Source organism: Halyomorpha halys, unplaced genomic scaffold (assembly GCF_000696795.3).
Source record: "Halyomorpha halys isolate HHAL.00 unplaced genomic scaffold, Hhal_1.1 Scaffold422.1, whole genome shotgun sequence".
NCBI lineage: Eukaryota > Metazoa > Arthropoda > Insecta > Hemiptera > Pentatomidae > Halyomorpha > Halyomorpha halys.
In genome coordinates, this window is record NW_027111899.1 from 943,121 (window position 1) to 967,704 (window position 24,584).

Consider the following 24,584-nt stretch of genomic DNA (forward strand, 5'->3'; position numbering starts at 1 on the left):
TAAAAAAATATATAATTGAAATTGTATTTTACCATACGGAGCACTCTCGTTGACCATTAGACCTCAGTAAATATTTATCAGCTGTTATTGAAAACTGCCAGAGAAGAGATTAACACTGGTTAAAACAATCATTTCTCTTTTTAATTAATCATAAGACAATTACTGCAAATAATAATAATAATATCCGGCATTGAAATAATAAAATTGTAAAAATAAACTTAAAACACATTATTATTTTTTTAAAAGAAAATTAATACGAATTTTCAATTCCCTAAATCAAAATGACAGCAAAATAAAAAAATATTACTGAAAAATAATGGTTTGCTAAATTAAAAGAAAAGGTTTATTGTAAACTAAAACAAAAATAAAAATATTGGAAAAATATAGTTGACCGTATGAAGTAGGTTGTAGGAAGACAGTCAGGGTGGCCGTCAATAAAGCTATCAAAATAGTAAAGGAAAAATATTTATTGATAAACGTTTCGCTCCACTTTACTGGGCTTCGTCAGGGATGAAAGATTGACAACTGGACCAGTTGTCATCTTTGTTTCGATCTGACAGCCGTCTTTGTTTCAAATTTATCTACACCGGGACTATCTTTCTACAAAAAACAAAAATAATAGCTTTCTGTCAGTACTACAACTGTAAACCTACAAAAACCATTAAAAAGTAATATATTGTCTCCTCTAAAGTATAAATTGGCTAAATTATTCTTGTTTATTCGATGACCACACCGTAGCTGTGGTCCCTCGTGAAGTTTTCGCTCACAATCCTTTCGCTCTTTCCCATCTGATCTGCTCATCGGAATATCTTCATCAACCTCATGAAGCGACGAAATTTGGGATATATAGTGCACTAAAATCAAAACCGTAAACGCAGACAGTCAGTCTAACAAACTATTTTATGAATTGATCCATCTAAGCGCCGGCTCAAACGTTTGTAGAGATCTTCACATGGTTTTAACGTAGGGAAAGTTCTCTTACGCAAGATAACTTACACAAAAATCAGTGAAGACTAAGATGACTTTATTCTAATATATTTACAAGAACTACATGTTACTGTTACTCAGTCTCTATCTTCTAACTTATATCTTGCTTAGCTATCTAGTCTAGAAAATATATATAAACACTTGGGAAGAGGGGGTAGGAAAAAATAGTGAAATAGGAGAAGGGGTTTTGACCAATCGGATAATTTTAGGAGACTAGGTGGGGGGGGTAGAGAGCCTATGAGATTTAAAAGTAAAGTATCTGGAAGGGGGAAAAGGCGTGGCGAGAAGTTGGGAGGTCTGATTTGATTTCTAAGAAAGACGCCAGGATCTAAGACTTTTGTGCACTGACTTACATATGTTAACCATAAAATAGTTTGACTGATGCAAGTCCATTGTTAGATGACATGTACCTGCTTAAGTACACGGCCAAGGATACTTGAAAGGGTTGTTAGAATGGTCTCAAGGGCCTTTTGGAAACGTAGTTGTTTTTATTGAGTTTCTTTTTGTTAGGAAATGTGAACACATGGAACCATATGTCTAAAGTGACTGAACCTACAGTTGGGCAAGGACCAATTGTTTAAATTTATAATATTGGTTCCTTAACTCGCATTAGAAATATAAATTAACAACTCTTTTTATTATTACTTAAAACCTGATTTACAATGGTCTGTTACCTGGGCTCTCTAATAATCTATTTTGCGTATTTTATTTATTATCAATACATTATATATTTTTCTACGTAAGAATTTAAATTATTTAACATGGTGGCAGGGCTCGTTTCCAGCTCCCTGTTACTTTGAGAAGGATTTCCTCAGTTAAAACGATACATGATTTTCTAATTAAATTAAGGAGTGGTGAATGAGTCAAGAGAAGTTTAATTAAGGTTGTAATACTTAATTAATATATTAATACAAGTACCAACAAGATTTCAATTAATTAGATATATTTTTATATAGAGCGCGTATTTATCTGTATGGAACTTTTAAAAGATGTATTTTTTCTTTTGAAGAGAAATACTTATCACTGACTGAATATAAATAAAATATCCCGTTTCATACAACTCTTTTTTTTCTTAATTAAGTTACCTCAATTACCAACTCGCCCTAACTCTCTAATTTCATTACTTGCTACTCTTCTCCAAGGTTGGTTTCATGAATTCATAAGCCAGCCAGAACGCTTTTTTCCATTTTTTTTTCTCCCTTCGAATTCTCATTGTGAGGCCGGTGTACACAAAACAAGAAGGGTTGGCTAATAATATAGTAGGATCAAAATGTGGATTTTGTTTCCCCTTTTCTTTCCTATGATGATTGCATGTGTTATTTAAGAAAATTAACTGAAAAACAAAATTAATCAGGAATTCGATTCACCTTTTTCTACTTGCGCCTGATTGTATTAAGTGCAAATTATTTTAAAAATTAAAAGTTTGAAATATAACCCATTGTACAAATGTAATATAATGTCATTGTAAGGTAATAGAGGAGTTTTTTTTTTTTTAATTTTTGATGGTTTCAAACGATAGTTAATTAAAGAACATATTGACTCTCCTTAATTAAACTTCATTGCAATGTAACTGCTGCTAGGCCTAAATTGAAATGAGCTCCGATTACTAATAAGAGTCCTTATAGGTCATTGCAAAATTAAAAGACATCTTAAGATTTATGGAGTAGTTCGTGTTAAAACTTGTCCCTTGCGTGGACAAGCCACGGAAACTGCTCTACATCATATAGCAGGTTGTGACCGGTACGGGTTACTAATAGTACAAGAGCCCAAGAGGAGGAAAAAGGCAGTTATCTCACCGCAATTTTTGATTACTTTAATGAAAACTATGTGTAATTAATAGTAAAAATTGATGAGTCTTCCAAGTATAGGTAGAGGGAATAAAAAATGGCGGCTGTTTCAAAGCGATCAAAAAAACGAATTTTTCATTCGGGGCACTATATCTTAAAAAGTAGGAACAACAAAAGAAAACCTAAGAGAACACCATTTAAAGAAGAGTAAATTTGTTAAAATATGTGCCCTAATAGAGTTATTTACGTTAAATAGTTTTCGAGATATAGCTTTTTGAAAAGCAACATATCATAAAAATGTTATGGGACGTACTAAAAGATCAGTAGTTAGTGAATTTATTTTGAAAAATTTATATTTCGAGAACCATTTGACGTACAGATGTCTATTAGCACTCAAATTAAAGCTAGTTTAATGAGCTATAAAGTAGTTTATGATGCTTATCTTCGTAGGAGTAATAGTTTACATGAAATTTGGTATAATAAATTGATTTATAGTTGTTCGCTTTGCCAAATTTATATTCATACGTGAATATCATAAAAACTACTACCCTTACGAAGATAAGGGAACTACTTTATAGTAAGATAAATTTCCTTTCTTTTGAGTGTTGACAGACATATGTGCGTCTTGTGGATCTAGAGATATATTTTTTTAAAAAATCAACATTTTATGCGAACAACTAGAAATTAACATTTTGTGAGTTTATTTTGTCAAATATCATAAAACTGCTATTACTACAAAGATAATCATAATTAACTATTTTGTAGTAAATTTAACTAATTTTAATTTGAGCGCTGGCAGACATCGATACGTCCAATGGTTTCAGAAATAAAGTTTTTCTTAAATCAAATTTATTGTCCGAACAACTATAATTCAATTTATTTTAGCAAATATCATGAAAACTACTATTTCTACGAAGGTAAAGGTATTAAACTTCTTTATAGTCCATTAAACTAGCTTTAATTTGAGTGCTAATAGACATCTGTACGTCACATAGATTTCTATGATAGATATAGATTTCTATATTCTCCTGAGATATAGATTTCTATGAAATTTTGCTTTTTAAAAAGCTATATCACCAGAACTATTGGACGTAAATATCACTTATAGGGCTAATATTTCAGCAAATTTACTCTTCTGTAAATAATGTTCTCTTAAATTTTCTAGTGCTGTTGGTAGTTTTTAATATACAGAGCTCCGAATGAAAAATTAATGTTTCTAAGCTCTGATAGGATCCTAGAATATGAGATTTTCTTCATAGATTAGGTCTCCCTTTTAAATATCGTTAGGAAATCAAAAAAGGTTCGACATAGAGGAATAATTGTCATTTTAAGAATTATTCCATTGGTATTTCTTGCGGTTGGCGAAAAGGAAATCCGGCAGTTGCCGGATGCGTTCCCCCCATTATAATCAGTAATAATACCAGTGCTAGTGTAATCAGTACTACTGTAATACCAGTACTATAGGTAAGTGATAGTAGAAATAAAAATAAGATATTATTAATATTTTAAAACAAGAGTACAAATTCAATAATTATTTTTAATTTAATGAAGATTTATTTTATTAATAACCATCTTAACTAAACCTATTTATTAACCAACAAATATTCTAAACACTAAGGCTTTAATTTACATAAGTTTTAATTAGATTCTTAACGAACTTGGCAAATTACTTCTTCCTTATATACTTCACTTATCATTGAACCCCATCTCTGTGACATTAAGTTAAAACTTCTTTGATTCATGCAGTACTCTTAAAGCAGTTCTCACTGTGCGTACTAGATTGCGCTAGACTGTTAATTTCATGTAGCCTTCAATTATCACTTAAAAATTCCTGTTAATAATTTTTATAAAAATTCTATATAAAATGTTTTTCACACTAGATGGATTTTTTTCTCAATTTTATTTGATTAAATATTCGAATAAATTCCTTTTCGATTGAAATTCTATTTTAAAATCTAGTAATAAAAATTTATTCTTAATTTTTTTCGAATAAAGTATTATTCGTATTAAAAATTCATAAATACAAGTGTATTCGTCTTTTATCAATCGAATTTTCTTCCAACTCTGATAGGAATATAAAAATATGCTACTGTTCTGTACAGATGTGGAGGAAAAAAATAAAATAACGCCCTTAGGTGTTCAAGGTAATCATTAAATCTGAAATAATTCAATTATATCATCTTTATTTTTTTATGAACAGAAAAGGAAATTTCCAACACAAATATCGACTGGTCAATTGGAATCAGTTTATTAGTGGGGATGTTTCTATTTATTGTCGTGGTAGAGTCACTAAATAAATCTTTACTTTCGGTACTAGGTTGTTAATATGTAAGACAACAGCTCCTAACAGTTCTATTTTAAATTTATTTATTTATTAATTTTATTTATTTTAAATTTATTTATTTTAAATTTTTATAAGAACAAATTAACATTAAAGGTATTAAATTAAATAAACACAAAATTTTATTTTCCATAGAAACATTACATTTATATCCACAATAGATCATTTTAAGATAACTTTATAAAATCTACTTTATAGAAATTCATTGTAATGTTCTTGCAGGGATTTCCAGATCCATTAAAGCCTCTAAAGAATCAAGACAAAGCAGCATTCAAGACACACCTCATTGAACACAATGCTCATCTTGATATCAATTCTCCAAGAGCGCCTAGTACCCTCGTGTCCACAATCTGCACGATAGGTAAATGTTTACATTTGGAGGTCACAGAAATCGCAGGATGAAACGAGTTGTTTCTCTAGTTTTTTAATATACAGAACAAATTTTATCTTGAAAACTTAAGTACTCTTTAACATTAGCTATGTAGAAAACGTTTTAAAAAAAAAAACTACGAAATTACCCCATCAGTCCTGGGTGACGGAATGTACAGATTCTATATTTTGTGTAGTTCTGATCTCCTAGTAGTTTTTATTTGCTAGTGTGACAAGAAATGATTAATAGATTAGATACAAACCTCTAATCTATTAATCATAAAATTTGGAATTTCGAATATTACAAATATATCTAAAAAGAAAATCCAAATCGCATAGAAAATCAAAGCGGTTATATAAAGGAAAGCCCTAAGAAATAGTTTACATTTATAAATACCTAAGTTTAAAGAACAACTTGACTTTAAACGACCATTTAAAAGAAAACTTTAGAATACGTAAAAATGCAATAAATAAAATTTGGTTCAAGATAATATTAAGCTAGTGCCTATGGAAAAAAATTTGATCTTCAACTTCTTTGTGTGAGCAATGTCTGCTACGGGTCTCGACCAAGGAGATATGAAGATTTCTAGGAAATTGAAAAACCGTTTTATAAAAAAAAAAAAAATGATTGGGCTTCCTGATAATATCATAATACACCAAACTTTATGATGTATCCCACGAAATATGTGCTAAATTAATTACGACTGTGGGTATTTTCAGAAGAGTACAATCAATTTATTTTGTAATTCTAATACATGATTCTGATGTCCAATCTTTTAGTTTTGGTTTGCTGAGAGTTTAATTTTCTTCTGAATGTATTGTTAACAATTTTTCAAGGGATGTATAATTTTCGAGTTATACTAAAATCTGAATTTTTGTTTTTTAACCACTTCGAGCTCGAACTATTTCAAACAGTCTTATTGCAGAATGATTTAAGCTTTATTGGCATTTCCTTTCTTAAGACATTAGTCACTAAGGCAGTGAGCGAATGCTATCTATTCCTTTATGAATGAAATGGGCGAAAATGGATGAAACTTTATGTGTTTCACATCTGGGACCAAGTAATTTAAAGTAAGAAATTTAACGATGAAACATGAAGTTGTTCTAGTTTAAATAATCATCATTCTCTATTTAAAAATTCTACATTTGATCGGAAGATTGGGATTTGAGGTAAAAAAATAATTAATATTTGAAGGAAGCTATTGAATAGGAATTATAATAGGCAACTAACTGGTCACGTCAGGTCTACAAGCTGTTCCGTGAGGGAGACGTGATACGGCTCATGAGGCTGGGGATGGGAGGATACCGTCATCAGGGATTCCAGAGAACTTCTGAGCACCCGCAACTGGAGAGCGGCCAAGCTAAGACCTAGCTAGATGGTGAAGGTTCATTGAGAAGGCCAAGGTTCTAACTGGGCGGTAGCGCCACGGATAGACAGATAGGTAGATATAGAATAGGAATGAAATAATATAAAATAAGGTATGAAAATAGGCAAGGAATTTAAAAAGGAAAAGAACGGATTGATCGAAAGAAGCTATTTTATGTGGTTGGGTATAAATACTGATTAGTTGGATTATGGTGTTAAGGAATGAATAGAAGTAAGGTTTTCAGTGATATAGGAAGGTTTACTATTTCTTAGAGAATGGAATAAGAAAGAACCTAGGAAGTATATTTCCGTCAGAGAGGGTGTTAAAATCCTTTTTACTCTTTGGTATACTTACTTGCCAGAAATATGCTTGCGTTTGGGAACTCCAAATAAGTCTTATTGGTAATTCATAAGCCGCTTTACTTTCCCTTCAAATTCATAATTGAATCCCCTATATACCGGGCAATTTTATTGAAGTGAGGGAAATAAGAGAGAAAAAACATAACAAGAAAAGGACACAGTAACAAGTAAGCGAATGCGGTTTTGTGAATTATTGTCGTAATATAAGCAGAAATTAGGTGCCATGGCGGTTGTTTAGACCGTTGGTAGGAGATGTAGGTATTATATCATCTTTACATTTATGAAGTCTTATATTTCTTCGAATTTTTAGCAAAATATGAAAAAAAAATGTTGCACTTGATCGAATTAATCAGCTATGCTACTCATTCGATGCAGATTCAATGCTCTTTAGTAATATTTATTAATTTTTTTTTGTCAGGATGTTACCTATGCAAAAATAAAATGCATAACAAGTTAACTTATGAAATTAATAAGGTAATTATTTAAAGTATTAGAACCACCAGAAATGCGTTTCCATGTTAACTGTAGTATTAACTACTTTTTTTTTCAATAATTTGCAGATGTTTTTATTATCGGCTGGATATTATGCATCTGGTTCGGATACTATTAAGGGTACAGAATAGCCCTTAGCACATGTCAATCCCCTACTAATATATGAGTAATAATAGTAATATATGGGAAAATCAGTGGAGGTGATGTTTGACTGCTGATGTGAGACGTGTGACTCATTTTTGCACATATGGGATCATATATTTTCAGATGATGCCTGAATTGGGATGAACCTAACATTTAGATGTAATTCTGCAGTAATTTTGTTTATTTGGTCTGTCCATTCATCTCATGTGTGGCCCATTGCCAACTACAGTAGCATTGTATAGTAACACTAATGAATTGCTCCTTCGATCTGTATACATCTACTCACCAATCTTGGTGCTACTCACTATAATGTGATAATAATGCTTCAACAGTTATTTTAAGTAATCTACAGACCTAAATATGTATATAAGTATAGTATTATTCAATCAATGAGTATATTAATATAATTTCAAACTCTTAGGAGAAAAATGCTGCGAAGAGGCTGTTCTAGAACAAATGTTAGATGCAGGTATGAAAGGCGCAAGGTTCGACATGAAAGAGGGGGAGAGCAGGGATCATATTATACTTCTTCGTAAGATGAAGAATTGCTTAACTGACTTAGCCTCCAAGCATAAGAGGGTCATCCCGGTTGCTATAATAGGCGATATAAAAGGTCCCCAAGTCCTCACCGGAAAACTTTACAAGGTCAGTATTATTTATTTTCTTGAGTATAAATAAAGATTAAATCAGAAAGAAGATACTAAAGGTAATTTAGAAACAAAATTTAATAAATTTTTGTAAATTGATATTGAAGTAATTATTAAAATGCATGTTTCCAAATTGTAAATGCTAATTGAGAAAAAGAGAAAGAGAAACAGTTTATTGTAAAAAGTGTATTGTTCATCTATATTGAGTCGCTAAATAACATAACAAGCTTTCAATATGTAAAACAATTGCTTTTTTGAAATTTAAAATATACAGACATACTATAGTACTATATACATAGTAAACATTTTAAATACAGTAACAGTGTATTTTGTGAATACATTGTTACTATACTTAACACAGTCTTGCCCAAAAGTAAAATTTAAACAAAATCAAAAACAAAACAAATATTTACACTATTGTAAGGATAAAAATAATTGCATGTATGAAAAAAAATACATTAAAATAAATGTAATAAATAATAAAAAAAGTAATAAATATAAAAAGTAAATGATATAAAAATGGGGCAATGGCTCCGAAACGTGATTTTATAATAAAGGAAATCGAACAATGAAAATAATTTTCATTACACCCAACTAAAGCCAAGTGGATACTATAGTACTATATAATACTATGTAGTATTACTTACTTACATACTTCACTATGCTAAATAATACTACTTCAATTGGCGGTAAAATTTCAAGCTAACAGCCCTGATGAAGGCTAGAGATTAAATAAGTTACCTCAACTTATTTATGCTTTATTTTGACCACACTCCCAACCATCTTCTCGTATAAGTCATCCACGGTCAACTATCTCTCATCAATACAATATATATATATATAAGGAAAAGAAATACAAGGAATGAAAACATCTAGGAAACTACACATACCTCTCCACTATGCAAACCTTTTCAATCTATTTTTGCATTTATTAATTAGTTGAATTCTAAAAATTTCCTTCATTAAACACTAAAGGCTAAAATAATGAAAATCTAAAAAAAAAAAAAAAAAATAATTTTTCTTACTTTCTCTTCTACGTAACACATGAAACATGATAAATTGTTTCCAAAAGACTTCATCAACAAAGTTTCAGAAAAAAAAGTTTAAAAAAAGTTTCAGTTAAAGTAGCTTTTTTAAAAATAATATACAGCCCAGATTTAATTAACAAAAAAAGTTTGAATAAATAAAAAAATTTGATGTTTTTCCGATGTTGAGAGTTGAGAGCGCATAGAGAAACTCCAATATTTTCCTCTAATTAGCGCTTCCGCAAGACGGATTTCATTTCACGGCTTTATAGTTCTCCATTTAATTTCACCGTTTAATTGCTGGAACGCCTGTCGAACGAATGCCAATGTTCTCGTGGTCTTCTGCTTTATATTCGTTCAATTGAACTCGCTGGTCGCTTAGAAAATTTTAACGTTCATTTCCTCTTGTAAGTGGGCCCTCCATCATCGTATTGGGAAAATTGAATTTGCCTGGTGCAAAATTTTCAAACGTTTCCTATACTTAAATAATGTTATTGCAAAGACTTTTTATTTCATAGCCCTGTTTTGTGTTATAGTTAATTTAGTTTGAAACCTATAGATCTTAGTGCTAATAGGGTAGTAGTAACCTTCGTGCAATAGGGCTAGTTTAAAATAAATAGGTAGATTGCATGAGTTGTTGCAATTTGTAGGCTGCATTGGTTTGGATTCAGAACATAGCGGATAATTATATTTGTTCAAAATAAAAAGGCATGAAATAATTGTGTCAATAAAATATAAGACGAATACTGCAAAAATAACGTTTTTGACTAATTAAAATTCTCTTTTAAAATATATGAAATCTTGAAATCAATTTTTTCTACATTATAACCTTTTTTTGAAACAAATTCTGTCTCAATGTAATTAGAAACACTTACATGTCGTATTTGATATCTATCTTATTAAAAATATAATAATATTACATAGAAATGTATGACTATAATTTTGATCTAGATTAATTGAGAGAAAGCCAAGAAGCACAAAAATATTAATATTTTTATTCCAACTTTATATTAATATTTTTATTATTAATATATATATTCTCCTTCTCTATTCTCTTCTTATTTGACCATACCAACGTTTTTTGTTATATTCACCACCTATTATTACAGTTATGTTTTCTGTTCACTTCTTTTGTCAAACTCAACTTTATAATTATTATAAAGTTAATTAATAAAGTAAATTATAATTTATATTTTGTTTCTTTATTGTAGTATTATGCTTACATATTTCATTAGTTAAATATATTTTCTTTCTTTTTTTTCTTTCTTCATAACTTTAATTTTTTAATTATTATTAAATTAAAATATTCCTATATTTTTTTTCTTTGCATTATATATCTTAAAAAAGATTTATTTCTTTGATTATGTTATTCTACTTACATATTAAGTTACCTGCATGTATGTTTTATTTTCCACTTCTTTTATCACTTTATTTTATATTAATTTTCATTCTGTATAATTAATTACTTTAATCGAGAGTTTTTGTTTTTTTTATTATTATTATTTTTTTTTCTTCTTTCTTTTTTTTATTTTTTTTTTATTTTAGTATGTATCAGATTCATTCATCACTATTACCTATTGCCCACAACTGTGTGGCATATTGTAATATCTATCAATAAATAAATCTATCATAAAAAAAAAAAAAAAAAAATTACTTTAATAATTCTGTTTATATTTTCTCTTCTTTTTTTGTACTCATTAGTTGTTATCTTGCTCTTTGTTCTTAGCCCTGATGAAGGTTAAAACTCCGGCCGAAACGTTGGAACTATTAAATAAGTTCATTCAACTTATTTGTGTTATTTACGAACCGCACTCCCAGCCATCTTCCCCTCAAAAATATTAATAATTTAATAATTACGTCGATTAGGCTAGAAACACATTGCCATATATCTTTCAGGCCTAACAAGCACCAATATACCGGACCTGTAAACATAAATTAAGAATCCCAAAAGAAGAATAAAATTACTTACGAAAGCATGCCCATTAACCACTTTTTATCGAGTTAGAGAGAAGCCAAAATATTTTCATTGTAATGAGTTATTTATGTTATAAATAGAAATTATTATGTGTTCCAAATACTTTATTAATGAACTAAGCATTAACATTTATACAAAATGTTGTTTCAATGTGATTATTTTGCGTATTAAGACAGATACGGCATCTTTCTTCCACAGCAGCAGTAGCTTAACGGTTCTGGATATGCTTTATAAGTTTCAATTATCCTTCTTCGTTAAGAATTAATGACATTGACCAGTTGACATCTTGTTTAATTTCACGCCAAAAAAAAATTCAGTGTTGTCAAATTTGTAGAGCGACACAACACTTACAAAATTTATTACGACCTCGGATATAACGAAATTAATTTTTTTTTCCGATCCCTCTAAAACAGAAATAAAAAGTGAATTAATAAGTGCATTACCGTGAAAAAGAAAGTAATTCGTGTTGGGTCTTACCTTTTACTACCTTTGGTATTTTAAGGTTACCTGTTATGTGTAATGTTATATATGAGCTATCCATTCTAAAAAGGAGCTATTTTAAGTACGGAGGTGAGGGGCCTCCTCGTGTTGTATCGCATATAAGATAAAAAATAAAAAACATTAATTAATAAAGACGATATATAACGGTGAAATAATAAGAAAAACAGTCAGAAGTCAAAAAGAAGTGTGGGGGAGAGAGAGGGGGTGCATCAGAAAATGGAGTTATGAGGTGATGTTAATAGGATTTTTGGAACCTTTCCTGCCCTGCCATCTCGCAGGAAGGGGGGTGGAGTGATAGACTGGAATACTGGATTGAAGGAAGCAGGGAGACTGTCAAAGAATTTAATGTGTATCCGTGTGATGTGTTGTTGTACAGTTTCTAACTGTAGTTCGTTACGAATGTGTGTGATGTGTTGTTGTACAGTTTCTAACTGTAGTTCGTTACGAATGTGTGTCATGTTACGTCTTTCCAGAGATGTCCCTCGACATATCTTCTGTAGTGTACTGTTTTGGTATTGTTGTAGTGATTTCAGGGCTGTTGGGTAATGATAGTGTAGTAGTGGTGCGCGCGTGTAGGAGTGATGGTCGTAGTATTACTTTGTAGACGAGTAATTTGAGTCTGAGTGACAGTCCTGGTGAGTAGATGAGGTGTTTGAGTTGGTATGATGTTGATTTGACGATTTGTATTCTGTTCTGTATGTGTGCAGTGAAAGATATATGTGTTTCTAATTTAATGAACGAAATTAATAATGAAGTATTGGTTATGATGTCGAAAATTTAGGGACCTTTGATTCGAGAGCCTTACTAATGTATTTATTAACGGACTATAACAATCACGGTTAAAACGATCCTTTATTCATAAATAAAGGAGTTTCATAAATGTATAGTAAGAACATATATTTTATTATAATAATCTAAATAATGCATGACAATGAAAATCATTAGATGTGAATATCTGCTTAACAAAGCGTTAGCGGACATACCTTCATAGTAAGTTGTTTTTCGTTTTTGAGATCCTGAATTCACAATCCCGATTTCGTAATAAATTGGGCCAGACAAGAGGCGTGTGACAACCTATAGCCAAACTAAAAAAAATGTAAATAAATACATAAATCAGTCCGGATTCCACATATTTACTGCAATAATATTTTTTTCTATTTTATAGGCAGAAAAAATATTCCTGAAGAGAGGAGGTCTCATAACCTTGACAACCCACCCTGGTTGGGATAATCGTGGAACTGCTGAAAAACTTTACATAGATCATAGAAACTTACCTTTCATCGTCAAACCAAGGGATAGAGTGTTCTTAGACTGTGGTCGCATAGAGCTCACTGTCAGGGGAGCAGGTAATTATTTTATAATCAATAATAAACTTAAAATTATTCAAAATGTAAGTAGAGAAAAATTGGATATTATTTAGAACTAGAGAAGACCATGAATTTTGAAAAATATTTTTTAAAAACCCATGTATAAGTAATTAATTAGGAGAATGGAATCAGAGTTTACATTTAATTAAAGGCTATGGATTGATCATCAAGTCTTAGATTTGTATTAGATTTAATATTTAAATATATAAAATCAATAATAAGCTTAAAATTATTCAAATCGTTAGTAGAAAAAACTAGGTAAGACCGTGAATTTTGAAAAATATTTTTTAAAAACCCATGTATAACTAATTAATTAGGAGAATGGAATGAAAGTTTACATTTAATTAAGGCTATGGATTGATCAAATCTTAGATTTGTATTACATTTAATAGCAACAATTTAATATTTAAATATTCCTTATCTTAAGAAAAAGGTTTCGAATAAAAATCCTTTGTCGTTCGAATCACCTTATTTGAAATTCCTTACCTACATCTATTCGTAAATCACATACTTAACGTCATTTAAACATCAATTATATACTCACATATATTATTATTATGTTCTGTATAAATTTAAATAAAAATATCGATGAAAGTTTGGAGAAATATGTACCTGTATAATGTTATATGTAAGATCATGTTTTTATTTTATCTTTTATTTAACTTTACATACAGTGTATTTTTATATTATTATTATTTTTACATTATATCTATATTTATGTTACCTTATGTATTATTTTTATTTAATTTTCATTTTTATAAGTGATAAATTATATGTGATTTTATATATCATATAATTTGTTTAAAGTAGTCAGACAAATAGTGCTCAAAATTTCCAATTCCTTATTCTTTGAGGGCCGAGTGTTCCAGAATGATGAACAATCATTCATCAATTCAAAAAATTGTATTGTATTATTTTCACGACATTCTAGATTCAGGCTATTGTTTAATTAGTCATAAAAATAAAATAAAACTTTATAAGTGTGTAACATTTAATTCATAGCTTTTCTTATTTTTCTAGTCCTGTTTTTCAACCCGCAATATTTTTTTTTAGATCTAATTTTTTTAAAATATAAATTTTTAAAAAACATGTTTAAATAATAATAAATTCATTTTTCTCATAAACTAACTAGACTAAATTCCTAAACGTTTTACTGGATGCAAGTCTGGAAAACATGCAATTATGAATAATCTAATAGAACTTAATTTATTCACACCCTATGATGACAGTTGGTGAGTTAAAACCTATCCAAATTATCAGTACCGCTTTATTAAGTTTCAGATGGTTTTAACCGATCAACTTTCGAACGAAAATATCAATTTATTTATATTTTCCGAATATAGGTCGTTATATTATATTATTAAAAAACATCGGTATTTCGAAATATCTAAAAGAGAAGGTGAAGAGGGTTTACATTTAATGGAAGGATAGACGAACACGAATTAACAATTTTTAGATTTGTATGAGCTTTAACACCAACAATTAAATATTTATGTATTCCTTATAAGAAAAAAGTACCAATTAATTATTAAGATTTAATTCGATTCAACGCCGATATCAATCTTTCCCCACATACATCTGTCCAATGACACTCCTCCTAACCCAAATCTACTAAATTAGTTTTAACGCAATCCTCCCATCTACGCTTCTACCCCCGGACATTTACATAACCTATTTACATTACATTACCGGACATTGGTTTAGTGTATATTAACATTTTAGGGATACTTTCATTAGTAAGTCCCACAACCTTACACGTCTCAAAGATATCCTGAATTATATTACTTTTTGTGTTAAATATAAAAAAAAATGTTGTTGATCTGTGTTATATCATTCAATTATTATTAAAACTCAATTTCCAATTGAATTTTTCCTTTTCAATTGATACACAGGCAAATTAAGGATTCACAAGAAAACAATTACAAATACTAGGATAAATCAAAGTTAAGCATAAAGATAATAAACACCTTAAAAAAAAAAAAACTTCAGAAGAATGGTATTAAGGATACTATGAAAGAGGATTTTATGAAATACTCATCCTTGGGAATTGAATAAACTAAAAGTAGCGATTTTACTGTGTTTTTTTTTTTTGTGGTTTTTTTAGCTCATACGAGATTAAAATATATAATTATGTGATCTGGATGCATGTAACTTTCAGTAGAAGCAAAGTTATGATCTAAAGTTGAAATTCCAGCCAACTTGCGGAATTAGGTAACGCACACACTCCACAGTGCGGCGAAATATATCATTAGCTGCTATAACCATATGCTGGAGCCATTTCTCCTCACTGCTGCGAATTTAATTTAGTGCTTTCCAGCTTAAATGTAACTAGCTGTAGGAGGGTAGGCATGAAAAGATAGTTTTATTTAACTCCACGATGATGCGAGATCACATTCGTAATATTCCATAAAAAGTTAAGGGATGAAAAGGGAATTTCTACAACACTCATCTCATCACCTGGATATTGCTTCTTGAGATTACTATTAGTTCCGGTCCAGGCAGTGAGCCCTTTCCAAAAAGCACTTTATGAAGATATAAAAAGATGGCTGGATGAATGGATTGCTTCAAGGGAACCGGATTTCTTTTTTGCGAGAGCCATCTTTTGCCTCATAGTAGGCCAAGGTTGCTGAATATTACATTGGAGTTACGTTGATGGCCTGGGAATAAGGACTGTCAAAATATAGTTACAATCAAAAAGAGGAATAGAAAGCGAAATTTTAAATTTTTATATACAATATAAGAAGGCTATTAAATTATCAAACATTCATAATCAGATATAAAATGAATAATGGTTATGGTCAATGAATAGCAACAAGATGAAATTCGGAATTCATTTATTCAACTAAGCTAAAACTGGCAAGTTGTTATGCATATTCACTATAATTCTATACAATAAGTCGGGAATTCCCAACTGATCTCACCTGATATAACCTTGTCTGTGCAAACATTTTAAATTCATCATACTCAATACTCAAAAAAAGTATCAATAATACATTACAAGATCTCAGTCAGGATCATACATTATTCGTGTTTTCAGTTAAAGAACTTAAAAACCTGAAAGGTTCGTTTTGAATCAACCATGTGGACCGTCTATATTGCAAGAATATAGATCAGAGAAATTTATACATTCTAAACCTAATTTTTTTTTTCACTAAAAAGAAATTTTCTACTACTAACAGCGAAAAAATATATTAAAATCTATATTTACTTCTATTGTTATCAACTGAAATAAAAAATAAAAAAACATGCAATTTAAAAATTCGATTATTTGATAAGTTACAGCTTATACTTCAAAGTTTCATTTTTTCATATAATTTTATTGATGAGTGATTACAAATTTTCATAAGCAAGGAACAAATAAATATTTTTAATATATTAGTTCGTAAAATTTATACTATTAAATTAGTTAAGCCTATTATTGTGTACAAAGAAATGAAAAAAAAAATAACTTAAAAATCCAATTCTTTGATGAGCCGTACTTGTGTGCATTTTTTCCCCTTATATAGTGAAAACTATAAATTTGAAATACTAAATTCTGTTCAATAGTGTAGATGTTGCGGAATACACGCTTAAATTTTCTTTGTTTATACCAGGACTTTTAATAAAATAAAATTACTTAAATATTTAAGGGTATTATAAATACGGTTTTTCTCGGTTTGTTACGGTTGTCATGGTTTTTTACGGTTTGTTTTGTTACGGTTAAATCAGGTACCAACAGCAAAAATGTGATGCGCGCACCATTAAACTTTCACCACGAACCAGGAAATTTTACTTAGAGTAGAGTCAGGATTTATGTTTTGGAATGCGCTCTGAATTAGTCTTGAGCTGTTTTTCTGGGACGTGCTTTATCAATTAAGCGATAACGAAAATTCATAAAACCATTATTTTTCATACACATTTATTTTTATTACTGTAGTATAGTCTATAATTGCTATTAGTCTCTTCTTATCTTATTTCATAAATAGATAATATTAATTTCTTTTCTGTTGAAATTATCTTGTGTTAATCAAAGCTAATTTCTCTTATTAAAACAATTTTTAGTGCTTTTCAAAAATTCTGCATCCAATATTTATGAAGTTGATAGTTTGATTTTTTTTTTTAATTCTAATTAGCCGTCATAAAATGTTTCTAGAAAATATTTAATGTAAAATCCTAGTTTCGTTACTCTCCTAAAGCTTTCGACCTGTTCAACAGTTCAAAAAAAAATTAATTAAAAAAATAATCAGTAGATGAGAAAAAATCCAGAGGTTTTTTAATATAAAAAAGATCCCACCTTTATTTTACATACAATTAAACTCATAATAAAACCGTATTTATAATACCCTTAAATATTTAATTAATTTTATTTTATTAAAAGTCCTGAGTTTTATGATATAAATTGTAGAGTTCCCTTTAAAAACGCTATAACTGACAACTTTTCAGGGATAGTTAAGAAAAAACTTTGATTAAGGATTAAGAAATGATTCATTGCTATCTTTATTGCCACCTCCACTCGAAATAGGTTTCATGCTAAAACATTATTTTGTAAAACTTTTCAGATATAACTATTTTAGAAGGAAACCTTTGATTGTGCTAAATAATGAGCAATAATAACAACCTAAGATTGTGCTAAATAATGAGCAATAATAACAAACTAAGATTGTGGACAGCTGATGTAGGAGAGCCTCTAATTGATTCCAATAAAAATTAATCCATTGTGGTCGTGTATTCTCTAATGGAATAATTTCACCTTTTTTTATGACAGCTCTAATGGGTTTACCTCAGAATCGGAAAATATTAAAGAGTAAATCGGAGTGCAAAGACCGATTTTTCCGATACATTTCCTCCCGCTGTTATGGAAATTTTTAAAAAAGAAAAAAAATACTTAATAAATAATCCATCGTTCACAAACGCTATACTTTAATATAAGCAATTTATGTCTGCATTTCTGCAAAATGGATCTTGAATTGGTGCGAAAGGATTTAGCTTAACAGTTTAGGATAAGTGTTTTTCGGCCCCCGAAATCAATCGGCGCTAACCTTTGCCCCAGTAGAACTCTCATTTTATGGGGAAAAACCCAAGCAGGCAAATGAAAAAAAAAATTGATCGAAACTGTTCTTAAGAATCGTGGTACTATATTCCAATCACTCTAGCTAAAATAAATATTTTTTTATAATGAACAATACGCTATTAATTATTTTATTTTAAATATTACCGTCCTTTCTTTTTTTACTGAAATATTTTAATACAAATTTAGTAAAGAGATGGATTTTGGACGATAGTGAAAGCAATGGCAGTCTTTTGTTTTCTATTTTGGACTTTTCTTATGATTAATCATGATATAGTAACAATGGAGGAACGCCCTTTATTATGGCAGACTCATCAATTTTTTTTTTAAATTAACAGTTATGTGATGCTTTTATTTAATAATTAATTTACCAAATTCAAATAGTCCTAAATAATATTAGATAATGGACAATACTATTTTAATTATTCTATATTCCAGATAGCTGGCAAAATATTCACCAAAATAAAGAATAAAACAAAAACTTTATCTGCCACACCACAGTAATCAAAAATAAAGTACAGTGTTATTTAAGAAGAAATAATTAAATAATTTTACAATAATTAAATTTAATTAAATACAATAAATTGTAACTGGAATACATAAATACGAATTATATTTTTTAGTCATAAAATACATATTAAGGGCAAGTCCAAAGTTAAATTTTAAAAATTTGATTTTCATGATCTATTGATAATTTAATTTTGAAGAAGAAGATTTTAAAATTGTCAATAAATATACAATAATATATCTTTATTCAATAAAATCTTTAATATAATAGTTGGTTCATTTTATAATAAAAAGAGTTGGAAGTCCCAATGCGCACTTACCCCAAAGAAATGTGGAAATAGGATTAGGGAGTAAATATCTTTCATTCTTCTTATCTTCTTGTGTTTAAATTTAGAGCAATAGCATGAAACTTGTTCCCTCTCAATTCAGACCCGCAATAATATTTTACAATGGTAAAAATTTCTCTGATTTATTCATTTTTTCTATAAAATTAACGGACTAAATTTAAATTTAAAATTTAATTTAACACAGGTTAATTGAATAAGAAAACTGAGAGCTTTTTTATCAAAAGTTTTTTTATTATTTTATTAAGGAAAGATTTTTATTATTTTAAACAAATTATACTTTGTAATATAAACTATACACTTATGAAAAACATATAGACTATTAAATGTGACCTGGTCCGTACTTGCCCGTCTGTTAACATCCCCTCTTAACCTAACTAGAAAAGTACAAGGGTTAAGTGATGAACTTAGCTTAATGCTTAGTGATTTCAAAATATTGTAACTGTCAATGCCTAATCGATAAATCAACTCTATATAGCATTAACTTATACTTTAAAAAATGGAAAACAGATCAAACTTTGAGTTATGCTCTATTACTTTGTTGATATTAACTGTCGGATTTCCACATCTAGTTTTGTAAATTTATTCAGTCCTATTTTGGTGTCCCTTGAATGTGAAATAAGACAGTGCGAATCACATTTTACAACATGTCACAAGCGCTCGTCATGTCTCCACAGCCTGGCCACTTGTTCGACCACCTAAGACACCTTATTTTAACGTTGGTCAGCATTCATTGGAAGAACTACTGGAACGGTTAAAGTTGCAGAAGAAGGCGGCACCCATGGACCGAACTTCATATGAGACGGTCATCGTCAGCCATCACCACAGGATCGTGAAAAACAACCATTCTCTCTCGTTTATTTGCTCCCTCAAGGACTAAATTTTGTTCCGTTATAAATCATATGATTACATTCAATGGTTCCAAAATGTCTCAAAATTAATTTTATATGACCATGAACATGCAAGAAAGGCCTCTCATATTGCAAACATTAACACATGTTCTAATAGTGGACAAAACGGAAAACACGTGCCTAATTTTCTACTACAGCTCAGCCCGGTTACTTGGTCTACGGACGGCTATATGCTAATATAGAAGTGAGACAGAATAGACTCATGAAACGCTTCGTAACATTAATCTTCGGGTCTCCCAGGCGCTCTCATGTCTTCCGTTCGTATACCGAGTTGAAATGTCATGAGTCTTCTATTCAATCTCCCGAAGACAATACCTCTTTGGTGTTGTCCTTTTCCAAGTCTTTAAAATTAAAAACCTACCTATACCCTTGATGTCCTCACTCTTTGTTCACCCATCCATTCTTTTAACACCAGATCCCAACCAATCGATTTTTATATGCCTATGCAGATTCTTCGTCATACGTGCAACCTCCTTCTAGAATTCTCTTTCCATTTCCATTCGCCAATCCTCATCCATTCTTTCATTTAAACAACACATATTCCTGCACATGCCACATAATCAAACCTCCGTACCAAATATACAAATATACAATGCCACATAACCATATATTGATTACTAATTTAATTTTAACCTGGATACTGAAACTTCTTAAGGGAAATTTGTCCTAGAATAAAATTATTATTTCATTTCATTTCACTATAAGATGACAGTAGAGATCGTGTGACCGAGCCGTTGGGGAGATGGTCCCAGAGTGCATAGTTCAGAACCTATTGGGTTCGAATCCTACCAGGGTCACTCAATATTTCGCGGAGGCCTTAGGTAATGAATCTTGACATTCCCGCACTAGGGCTGTATAGTATAGGACCTCAATAGAAGACTTGAGCCAAAAAAATAATAGTAATAATTTAAAAAAAAGCTGTCAAGCCCTTACCCAAAAAACTTTCTTTCCACGCCTAACCTCAGTATATATTTTCAAGTGTATGTTTAAATTCTATAATCTACATTAAAATAATTAAAGACAGTACGATTACTATACACCACGTAATTAATTAAATTATATTTTATGACTTAAGTTATATTTACACTCGCACATAAAAATATGTATGTTGTACGAAATATTAGAAACTGAGAGAGAAATAATTGGAGAAAACAAAGATGTAAACAATTAAATTATAAACGACGAAACAATCAAGACTTGTCACAAAACTTTAATTAGTAGGTTAGGGTTTGAATCCGTGTTTTTAGAGTTTCGGCTTGTTAAAGAGTTTTAGTGGCTTGTTACTCGCTTATTCCAAAGCTTCTTGTAATCGAAATAAATTTCCTTTTTTATCAAATTATACGAGCTGTTAATGAACCAATTAATAATAAGTAATTTATTTTGAATTTAATGTTTCAAAAAAAATCGAAGGCCTTTTGAAAGTATCCTTGGACAGCCTGTGGATGAGAGACAGAGGGCCTGATTAATTCCATTAAATGGAATCCCCTTATCTAGAGTTTTTATTTATTTTTTAGAAAGAAGGATAAGAATTATTTTTGAGCTCATACAGTTATCACAGCTTGTTATTATTTTAATGTTACTGCGTTACCTAAGGAATTTCCTTCTCTTTTGGCATTCGGTGGAAATGCTACTACCTACATGGCCTAAGTCAAGATTGAGTCTAGGAAAAATTCGATTTATGTTCATAAATTTTCTTATGATGCTGACAATACCAAGAAACACGATATTCTTTATGTTTCAAAAAGAGATCAAAGCCTTCTCTGGAATAAGGTCATTTATAGAAATGATGATTGGTAAAAAAACTCTTGACTTTTTCAAGTTTGTACCATTGCTTTTATTCTTCTGGCATAACATATTTTCTGATTTTTTTGGCAATGATCTTGTAAAAAATTTCGTCAGATGTATATTCTATAGATCTATTTCAATAATATTTTTTATGACTTCTTTTAAAATTAGCAAAATATCTGATTTTTTTTTTTAGGGGGGGGTTGTGATCAGTTATGAGGGTCTGGTCCGCGGACAGCATGAAGTATCGTCAATCTATCTCTAAATGTGGACTATAGAGCTGATATCTTCCACAATTTTTAATTTATTGGCTGATTCTTCGTGCATAATCCATATTATTTTGTATCAGAAATTGCTGACTTTATTAGAAAGGAGTCACTTTGTTACTTTTATTGATAGTATTACTTTAACTTATTTTATTGGTTTATTTTAAATAATTACATTTTACCTGTTAAAATACGAATTAATAAACTACAGGAACTCCTTAGAGTATGAATTAAAGTTCATTGTCTGCAAGGATAGTAGTAGAATTCGAAATAGAATATCGGATTTTAATATCGCTGTTTTGCCTGAATAGTGGCACATTTGAAAACAAAAAATTTTTTTGCTTCGTATTTGATGCATTCTACAAATTTTACCGTGGTTACTTATTCCCTGTCCAACTAGCTTAGTAGCTATAGCCTAGTCTATAGAGAGACCACAGTAGAAAAAAATACGTATCGGCTGTAATATCTTCAGAACACGTCCATTTCAAAATAATACCATTTTTTATACAATAATTTTTTTAATTATTAAAATAATATAATTTTTTGATCATATGTGTCACTATTCAAGCAGGGATACAAAAACATCTTGGGCGGTGTTCATATCATATCCTATAAATGGCACTACTTTCTCTTACGATTTTAGAAATTAGCCCTTCAGTTGGCAGATTGACAAACTCCAATTTCAACTGTCCTCAGAAATTTACTTTTAATAATATTGCTCATTCCAAAATTTTAACACTTTTCTTTTGCAAAAATATAGGAGGAATATACAAATATAACAGTTAAATAAGATCCATATTGTGCTTTAACCATTTATTCAATTCTATATTGCTATTGAATCATCATTGAAAATACTAACAATGAATTTATTAAGCTAGTCATCATGTTAAATAAAAAAAACTCAAGTATTCGTTAAATGAAACAAAAAAATTAAGCATTTTATAACTATATCGACAGAACAGATAAAAAACTTTATTCCATAAAGTTGTGCCATCCAACTGAGTTGCTATACACACAGCATATTATATCTAGTTGGACAATTGCTTATTAATCGTAGATTACATAGGCATAGTAATTATATATTAAAATACATAACAATGTTACATAATTTTGTTTTTAGTTCTTTAATATTTTTCTTTATCTCTATTTTCATTTTTTTTTTGCCATCCATTCCACTTTTGTATTTTAAAAAAAATTAATCATTTTTTTTTTGTCTGACCTTATTAATCTATATATCTAAATCTAGTTCTCTCTTAACAGATCTCTAGTATAATAGTAACAATTCTAGTAACAATCAAAATCTAAAAAGAAAAATTAGACTGGCGAAACTTTAGAACTAACTCCACATCCGCTTACAAGCTTATGTTGAAATAGACCTATTATTTATGCGTTTTTCGTCATTCTCCATTTCTTCTATGTAAAATATTATTTTGTCTAAGATCTTCGTCTTTCCAACGGTACATAATAAGTCTATATTACTACTCTGATTTCCGGGAATGTGTTTTTAACCTGGAAATTTTGGTTTTTCCTTTTGTTTCCTTAAGTTTTGACAAAACAAAACAAAATTAAAAGTGCTTTACTAATAATGCTGTTCTACTTTTTAACCTATTGCCAAGGTTAACCTAATATTTTCTCTATATACCCTAAAGTTGTATTTGTATATAGCAAAAAATTTACATGATATATTAATATTTTATTATTTTTTTTTTAACTTAGTTGACACGGACATCGTTTGTGAGATCCAGTCTGATGGAGACATTGGGGAAAATCGAGATGTTTTCGTCCTGAATGTTCCGTTCGAGCTGCCTGCTATCACAGAGAAAGATAAAAAAGACCTTGCTTTATTAGTCGAAGAAGGAGTCGATGCCATCTTTGCATCTGCAATAATTAATAAGCACGGAGTTAGAGACGTGCGAAAAGCATTAGGTAATAACTCATAAGCAGCTTATTATTTTACCATCTTTTATAAACTAGGTGCTTTTTCTCGTTTTAATATTTAATCGAACTTAATTTATGGGTCTGAATAGGCTTACGGAATTAAGTACATTTCTGTTTTGTTTTTTTTAAATAACCTAGTTATAAAGTAGAGTTATAATAAAGTGGGCCACAATTTCTCGATCGTTCCTTTAATAAACGAATTTTTTTTTTTCTGACCTCCTAGAAAAAAATTAAGAACTACAAATTAAATATATACAAAATAAAGAAATGAATGTATATATGCAGGCAAAATAATAATAAACGAATTATAACGTTGACCTAATAAAGTAAGTGTAGTTAAACTGCTTCACCAGGTATGAAGATGTCATGATTCTTATAGCATGAGTCATGAGCCTGCACAGGTATTTATACCTTTTAACTTATAT

The 24,584-nt window shown here is 29.7% G+C and overlaps 1 protein-coding gene across 1 annotated transcript in view; it reads left to right on the forward strand.

The window, feature by feature from the left end:
- The window catches only part of LOC106682533 (pyruvate kinase), a 48,838-nt gene that overhangs the window by 7,496 nt on the left and 16,758 nt on the right, over window positions 1-24,584 (forward strand). Inside the window, exons 2-5 of the mRNA XM_014423443.2 lie at window positions 5,338-5,476; window positions 8,268-8,491; window positions 13,160-13,340; window positions 23,938-24,147. Coding sequence (XP_014278929.1) covers window positions 5,338-5,476; window positions 8,268-8,491; window positions 13,160-13,340; window positions 23,938-24,147 — 754 coding nt within the window. The remainder of the gene's footprint in view (window positions 1-5,337; window positions 5,477-8,267; window positions 8,492-13,159; window positions 13,341-23,937; window positions 24,148-24,584) is intronic.